This window comes from Leptosomus discolor, chromosome 9 (genome assembly GCF_034619465.1).
Source record: "Leptosomus discolor isolate bLepDis1 chromosome 9, bLepDis1.hap2, whole genome shotgun sequence".
Lineage (NCBI taxonomy): Eukaryota > Metazoa > Chordata > Aves > Leptosomiformes > Leptosomidae > Leptosomus > Leptosomus discolor.
Genome location: NC_141399.1, coordinates 16,664,792 through 16,673,613, shown reverse-complemented (window position 1 = coordinate 16,673,613; position 8,822 = coordinate 16,664,792). Strand labels below are relative to the sequence as shown.

The window sequence follows — 8,822 nt, the reverse complement described above, 5'->3', positions numbered from 1 at the left end:
ATCCGTGGCTCTGGAAAATGTACTGGATACCACTTTTCCATTTGTCATTTAGAATCTAAAATCTTCTGGTATTTTGACAAGGCCATAAAACTTGTTAGTGATGTGGGGATCAGCTGTTAAATTACCTGTTGCTGGTAAAGAGTGAACTAGAACCTGTGCAGACCTGTTGTGAGGAATAGGATGACAAAAGAGTATCCCTGCTGGTTTTCCAGAAGCTTGTCTGACTCGTTGCTGTCCAGCGTCCAAAGTGTGAGTGAGAAGTCCTGCCGGATGGCAGCACTGAACAGACACTTGGTCTCAAGCCTTTAAAAATCGCCTCCTTCTCAAAAGACAGTAAGGAAGGAGGAGTATGATTTGAAAGAAACTGGCTGATAGAGACAAAAGTCATTCAAGATGCTAGGAGTTTATGCTACAGCAGACAGGGATTACGTGGTGGATGTTGCTGGAGCATTGTTAATCCTTTGGCGTGGGTGGAGAGTTAGAGTGATGCTTTGCACTGCCTGCTTCTGTCTTGAGGGGAGGGTGCTCTTGGCTGCTGCAGTGCAGAGGACAGGAGAGGGCCAGGCAGGCATGGTGTTGTTTCCTGTCCCTCTTTTGTCAGTGGTAGCTGAGGAAGGATGCATGTCCACTGTTGTATCAGCTGTCTGTTGTGCCTCTTTCCTCCACATGCGGAAGTGAAGAGTACGTTTGTTTAGTTTGTGGGTGACTTGGTAGATATCTCATACTGGAAACTGAGTCATTGAGGGTGCAAGAGCATGACTGTGTGTCTTGAAAGAATATGCCTCTTGTTATCCAAAAAGCCTGCTGCTTTATCCAGCATATTGCTATCTTTCTGGAGGTGTGATGGATGAGATTTTGCTATCAGAATGAATAAATACTGGCCTCTTGATGCCCTCTTTTTATGTTACAGAAAACACCAGAAGCAGATTTTTGTAAGATCCTGATGTTGTTGAGGGGAAGGAGTACAATGTGTTCCTGACATTTTCAGATATTAGACTGGGAATGTGAAGGAGTTAAGTTTGACAAGATGTATTCCTCTCTGAATTACTTTACATGGTTCTCTTTGCGGAACATGTGAAAACATAAATTGAGTTTATGCCATATTTAATTTATTTTCTGTTAGATATATGTATAATACAGTTACTTTTATAATTTCTTCTGTCCTCTGCTTTTACTTGAGTTTCAGTGTGGAAGGCTCAGTGCAGAGATATGTATGGAGTGTTTGCTTAGGTGTTTCCAAGGGTAGGGAGGGGAGTGCTGAAAACGTTTTGGTTTTGTTTTGTTTTAGTCATCCATTGAACACTTCTACTGTTCACTTGTGAACTAGTACTACAGCAGAACAAGTTATTTATTTGTTTGGTTTTGTTTTGGGGTTTTTTCCTATAATGACAATCTGGTGATTTCGTAATTTGAATCTTTCCGCTTCCAACTTTGAGAATTAATGGACTGCTTTTAACCTTCCCTTGAACCTTTGCTCTTGCTAGTACGAGTGGCTGTAAGAGGAGGTAAAACTCTTGTTGGCATAATTTGTGTGATCACTGAAGTTTTTCTGTCAGGAAATTGCTTCCTGAAAGAGGGGAACTACGCAGAAGATGTTTAAATATGGGCTCTTGCATTGTTGCTTCAAAATATATTTAAGAACAACTCCCCTCTTCCTGCCCTAGACAGGTATAGACTAGAGAGGCAAGTAATAATTTAACTCTCAACACCTGCTGCTGTTGAGTGACTTCTAGAATTACTAGGTTTTGGAGTGGTTTTGGATTTTGGTGGTTTGGAGGTTTTTTGGTAGTGGTTTTGTGTTTTTTCACTCTTGATTTTTTTTTCAAAGGGATCAAGTTTCAGAATCAGGAGTAAATTTGACGTCAGGCACTGATCCAAAAAGAGGCCGGATGGCTAACAGTCTCTGTTCCTGCCCTCACCGAGGTGAGGCTTTTGTTGTTCTCCCTTTCAGAATAGTTTTCCAGATCTTTAAAACAAGATTTCAAGAAATGGATTTGCTCAGAAACAGACTGTACAGAACCTCTTTTTCTTTCTATTATGAGGGATGTAAAAAATAAAATGCAAAATTACGGACCTATTCTTGTAAGTCAGTTCTGTTTTCTTTGGAATGGCAGTGCTGCATGTTCTGTTCACAGCAAAGGGCAGGCAAAAAGAAGACATTAATTCCAGTCAGGACCAAATTTTGGTCGCTGATTTTTGTGACTTCTGTCCAATAAACATGCTTGCTAGGGCTGTTCATGTACTTCTGCATGGATGGAATTTTGAAACAAAGGTTGGTATTTTCTACAAAGTACTTGTTTTGTGAAGATTGGCCTAATCTGCCTGCTACTGATGGATGCTACACATGCATTGTGCTCAACTTTGCATGCTGCCCATGACTGTCAAATTAGATTTTGACCAAGGTTTCACACAGGTCAAACCAGGTTTTTAATGATTCTTTATACCTTCTTGCAAAAAGCAAAGGATTATTATCTTGACAAGCACAGCTTATTTTCTGGTTATGTTATAGTATGTATTAATTGTTATACAGTTGAATCTGTTCTCTGTTAATCAATTAGGTCTTTGTCTTGATCATAATAGAAACCAGGTGTCAGATCAAGCCAAATGAGATGACTTTGATGGCTAAAAATACTTCCCACTGCCCTGCTTCTCTTAAAGGAAAGGAAAACAAAAAGCTATAGGTGTAAGAAGTTCCATGTTAACATTGTGGATCCTGTTATCAAAAAATAAGTGTTTCATGGTGAAATTAACTTGCCTTATCTAGAGACTTCAATTGTTCTTAGCATGCAAGTCATTCACTTGAAGCACCTTTGGCCATATAGACCTTTTGGAAGCATCATAACTTGGTAATTGCTGTTGCTGGCATTTGAATAAGTCTATGCTGGTTTTGAGTGACTTCAGCCATGAAAAAAATTTTATTATTTTCTGCAAATCAACAAAGTATGCTCTTAAGTTATTAAAATATGGATCTTAAGTTATTAAAATAAGCTAAAAAGCTTCTGTAAGTCTTTACATATCAGAAATTGAGATTTTCTTCCCAATGTTGTGTGGATCACTCCATGGCAACACTAGCTGTGACTGCTGCTCTGAATTAACATAACTGACACTATGCATAGCCCTGGATACAGGCTTGCTGACATCAACTCTTTTGGCATGTGTTCAGAAAAGTAAACAAAAGATAATCAGTGTTGAGTTTGGCATAACTAGCAAGTCCACAAAACTGCCAAATCCTTCTCAATGTATTCATCCAATTAATCCCATTGATTTAGGACATTTACTTAAGTGAGTAAAGCATACTGTATTTGGTCTTAAAAGTTCTTGTCTTAAAGTTTTGGTTTTGTAGTGAATAAACACATTCTTTATATTGCATTTTTCATGTTTTTTGATGTTGTTCCTTTGTAGAAAAAAAATGAATTCTGAAAGCTCAACACTTACAATGAGTAGCCCTGCTGTAATAAACCAATGTGCCAGAGGAGGAGTGGAAGAAGAAAAAGTTTGGTAAGCTTTACTTCTGGTTTTCTGTGAGGTTAGTAGACAGCAATATGGGGAGATGTAGTTTTAGAATTAAGTAAAAGAATTATTATTATTATAATGTTTGCATTAATTTTACGTTACTTAACAAGAGAAGGAAAAAGGGAAATAATTTTTTTATTGTTGTTTTGAGTTTTTAGTAGATGACCATGGGACAGGGTGTCATTGGGGATGGGCAATGGAAAAACTCCTGTTCACAACAGTGCACCAGTTGTACTCATGGAATCTTTCATATATGGTAAATGTCTTAATCTCCCAATGCTGCTGCTATGCTTGTGCAATGCTATTGCCAGTACACTTCAGTACTGTGCAGGCTTGTAGGCTCCTGAGATTCATGCCCTCAGGGACATTAAAAGTCAACAGTTTCTACTTTTTCTGAAAAAAGGATTGTACTGGAGAAAAAAAATACTACACTGTTCAGTGGTAGATATGGACAAATGCTTACACTTTAGGACATTTTTTTTTGTGAAAACTGCCACTGACCATGCAGTTTTTTAGCACCTTTGGTGTTTTCATGAAGGGAACAGGATATTAAGAAGGCATAGAGACTATTTCAGCTGTGTTAATGAGAGCCTTTTATTGAAAGCCTGCTGATTTGTACTTGCTTTTACTTGTTCACTATGGCTTAGCTAGGGTTTTGTTACACTGTTTATTTACCATGTGGAAAAGAACCAAATAAACTCAGGACAGAAAACATGGCACTTGTATGGACAAAAAGCTAACCCACGTTGTTTTTGTAGTCTGAGAAATACTCTTGAAAAGCTAAAGAATTAAAGAAATATAACATTAATTTGCTAATATTTCGTGCTGGATGCTTGTCAGGAAATCATATAGAATCACTTATTGGTTTTGTTTTTATATAGGATTAAATTAACAGCATCGTAGTACCTGGAAAGTAGTTTCTTTTTAAACATCTCCCACCATTCTACTACTTTTTCTGGAACATCCTCAAAGCTGTGAACAGAATCTTTGGATGAAGGGGCTGGATGAGGAAGACTTGTGAGCTTCCCTCCTGACTCCCAAATCTAATGAGGAGTGGGGAATTGTCACATACTATTCCTTTGTTTGATATCTTTTATTGTTTTTATCCTGCTTGTGGTATTGAGCAATATAATTTAATTTTCTTTGTGGCATTTCTTTGTAATCCTCCCTGGCAATTCTTGGTAATATTAACTAAAATAGTGGGAGAGTGCAATTTATGAATAAATGGTATGATTTGTTACGAATGTTTAATTGACCTTAGGGAAAGTGGTGGAAAATAGCAGAATTTACTTCTCTGCTAGTCATTGACTTGCCTTTGGTCATGTCTGTCCTGCTCCCCTCCTCCCACAAATTCTTGTCTATATCATTTGTGTACGCTAATCTGCAGTTTCCTTGACATACATTGTCATATGTGCTAGTATTTTTAATCATTGCCTTCTTGCAATTCTTCATTAAATTAGTCTGAGGTTAGAGCAGAGATTGTTCTCTTCTTCAGGAATTAAATACATCTTTTTATTTAATATTCTGGGATGCTTAGGAGTTCTAATTAGCAGATAAAACAGGTTCCTTTTTTCAGACATTGTAAAATTACCTTGGGATTTGAGGTTAAATAAATATCCACAATTCCAAATGCTCATTTGCAGGAGCAGACATACTCTCAAAGCCCCTCCCTTTATCTCTGTTGGTATTAGGCCAAGTTATTCAGTGTCACTGAGATGTAGAGAATTGTTTCACATTGTAGGATTAGTTTAATGCAATTTACATGGCAAGGAAAAATAAGGTTTCTATAACCACCAGAGTATTTATGCTGACTGGTTGAGTAATCATCACTGTATACGTGGAAGTATGCTTGATAAATATTTTCAATCTGTAAGATAAATGAAATTAAAATTTTAAATTTGAATCTCACCTTGTAGACTTTGGCTATGAGTAAGTATGCGACAGCTTATGAGTGCTAATCAGGAGCAGTAGAAGCTTGGACTGACTTGTCATGACATTGAAGTGTTTATTACTGAAAGATAAATTGATGAACACTTCAGTGGTTAAAGATATATTGAGATTTAACTCTTCTGTGGGAAGAGAATAATATATGCTGTCATAGGTTTTGTGATATCCTTTTATATTTAAGTACCAGGTATTAGGTTATAGAAGTGGTATAAAGAGCTAGGTTATCTCTTAGTGTAAACTGTGGGGCCTATGCTAAATTACAAGGAACTAAAAATATTTAACCCAACTTTAGGTGTGCTTCGTATCTTAAATATGTTTCAACCTGTATATCAACCAACAATATCACTTTTACTTTTGCTGCTTATTTTGTAACCAAAATTTTGTTTGTTAAAAAGGGCATCATGTTTGCTATCTGTGCAATTTTAGTTAGGTTTTTGATTTGAGAAGCTGAATAGCAGTCTGATGCATGTCTGGTATGATCAATGCAAGATGTGGCTGACTTGAGTTCTTTACTATCTGTGACTCAGCTATTCCTTGCTGGGTGCCGTAAATGCAATCATGAAAAATTCATTTAGATCTATGTGAAGTTATCTAATTATTTATTTTCTTGGTATTGTGGGGTTTTGGAAGTACTAGAGCTGAATAAACATTATTTTTCTCAGCCTAATAAAGTGCAATGTTGTGCTGCATTACTGCATCATGCATTTTTTTTTTTTTTTGTTGTCTGATTCTTGAACCATATTTACATTCTGATGGGTTCTTAGTTGTTTTATTTTCATGAAAATGTAACTGTTAGTAAGGATTGATGTTAGTTGTAGCAAGATTAGGAATGTATATTATTAAAAGTATGCAGAAACAGTGTAAATTATTCAATCAAGTCAAAAGTCTCCACAGAACAAAAGCCCTGAGCAATACCTTATCTGGCACTTAAACGTGTAAAAGGCTTTGATGTTGCGTAAGGCCCTATATTCAGGCCCCCTAGAAACAGAGGGAACAGTAAACAATTGTTTGGTGGTGACTGTTACAGCTAGAAGATGAAGTTCATGTGGTTTTTTTTTTTCCCTTGAATAAATTATTACTAAAATGTGAACAGTGGGTAGATATACTTGATATCAAAGACATTAATATTGCACAACAACCTTGTGGTGGAATTATCCACATAAGCTTAGTAAATTGTGATGTTTTCTCAAGTGCTGTAATGAAACTTGCATGCGTTGTATGAATAATGTGTGCTTTGCTCAGTAAAAACGTGGCACGTTTATTCGGGTGGCAAGTGTAAATTGTTTTGCCTTGTCCCATCCCCTAAAGTTTGGATCATCTATATACTTACAGTTGGTTTATAAATCGTAAGTGATGTCTTAATGACTGCCAGTGAGTATTTTGTTCTCATGAATTACCTACTGCGTGGTATCTTGTTTTTAATAAAGCTGCCATAAATACTTTTGGCAGGATATAATTTTATATTGGAGATAGATTAGAGGATAAATTATAAAATGGAAATAAATAATAGTTCACTAAGTTACTTTCTCTCCTTTTATAGATTATAGTGTAACTTTATAGAAGACAAGGTATACTAACAGTACAGTACTAACTAGCTAGAACTTTGAAGTTAATGGAAAGAAGTGCAAGACAGAAGAACTCTTAATTTCAGTCTCACAAAAATGCTAATGGATATTGGGAATTCTATGGTTTAACTACTTCTCTGGCATCTGAAACTTCATCTGCTTTCTTTCTCTAGAGCTAATACCAGAAAATAATATAATCTCAAAGGATATGAAAAAGCTTCTGGAAAAAAAACCCAACCAAAAATACAAAAATTTAGTTACTATTGGAAGTTTGAATTTCAGTACTATCTACTCTGTTCCTAGTGACATTGTATAGCCATTTACAAATTCTGCCATTCCATTTCATCAGTGTTTTGTATCTGCATAGTTTGGAACCTCTGCAAGATAAAGTTAATTGAGTTCTCAAACTTGCAATGCTTCACTTGCTTCTATTGCTTTTTTCCCCCCAAATATACACAATCAAGATTACAGCAACAAAAACCCACTAGTAGCAGTAGTACTTGTGTGACTGCTGTAAATGTTTGATAACTAGAGGGCACCACAGCAGAGTTCCTGTCTGAATGATATTAAGCTGTTCTTGATAACAGGAATACTGAGAAATTTAGCTGATACTAATCGATGTTATGACCATTCACTATCTGAGCTAGTATGGAACAGCACTTGAACAAATAAAGGCTTGAGAGCCTTGAAATTCTAGAAGCTACCGATTTGGCAGATTCCCAATTTCTTAATGTTGAAAATTGCAAGAAAGGAACTAAAGATAAGGGAGCAAGTGGGAACTGTGTCAATTTGTCTACGCTTACTGTGAAAGAAGCTGGCTGGCACGTTGTTTTTCAAAACAAATGTGCAGGGGAATTGGAAATTTTCCAGGTTTTGTTATTGTGTGTGGTTTATAATGTGCTTCCTCTAGGCTGGATGAAATCTTGCCAGTTGCTTCTTTATCTTTTTACATAGGACTAAGTCAGGCAGTATTTTTGCTTTTTGAAGTGAATAATTGAAATTTGGTGTTCTGGATCTGTTCTGTGACTGAGTTTTTGGTGCCTTGGCTTTCTATTTCTGTCTCCAAATACTCCATCGTGTTGCTTACTGAGTATGCAATGCTCTCCTATTTCTATGACAGTCACTGTCACTTTTAGAGTAAATCTGTCTGAAAACTGCCTCTGTTATGAGGCCATGTTGTGGAATGGGTGATTATGGATCCTACACAACTTTGAGGTAGCAGCAATTTTAGATTAACACTATTACAGTATATAACAATGTTGTATGATTTTTAACAATACTTGATCATCAGCCAATTGTCAGAGTGATTTAATAAAATTTCCTATAATCAACACAGAGACTTAGTTAAAGATTCAAAAATGGCAAAGTTTACCTAAAACAGAGTTTCCTAAATCAAATTGCACATGCACATACGCACAGAGGTATAGATGTTAACCTATGAATCAAGACTTTTTCCTCCTTGCAGGTTGTAGTAAATTATTGGTACCAAATGATCTTTGAAACCTTGTGAAAGGTAATTGTAGCGAGTTACTCACTATTCTCCTTCATCGGTGTTTGTCAGCAGACGATCTTGGAACCCTTCTTCCTTGTTGGCATCTATCAGTGGATGATCTTGGAAATCCTCGTGAAGTCTGTTCTTTGAAATCATTATGAAGTCTGCTCTTAGAAATACCTGAGAGGCATCCCAGCTTAGGGGGAGCACTGAGTCACTGCCTGCTGTGATCCCGGAGAGCTCAAAGAGTCTCACTTAGGATTGCTATTTGTAGGATCGCAAGGTGATTGACTTTGGTCAGTTGT

At 36.6% G+C, this 8,822-nt stretch overlaps 1 protein-coding gene across 1 annotated transcript in view; it reads left to right on the top strand.

Moving 5' to 3' along the window:
* Positions 1-3,409: 3,409 nt before the first annotated feature.
* Positions 3,410-8,822, top strand: part of ARHGEF3 (Rho guanine nucleotide exchange factor 3) — a 126,670-nt gene continuing 121,257 nt past the window's right edge. The window contains exon 1 of the mRNA XM_086469907.1: positions 3,410-3,498. Within this exon, the coding sequence (XP_086326033.1) occupies positions 3,410-3,498 (89 nt within the window). The remainder of the gene's footprint in view (positions 3,499-8,822) is intronic.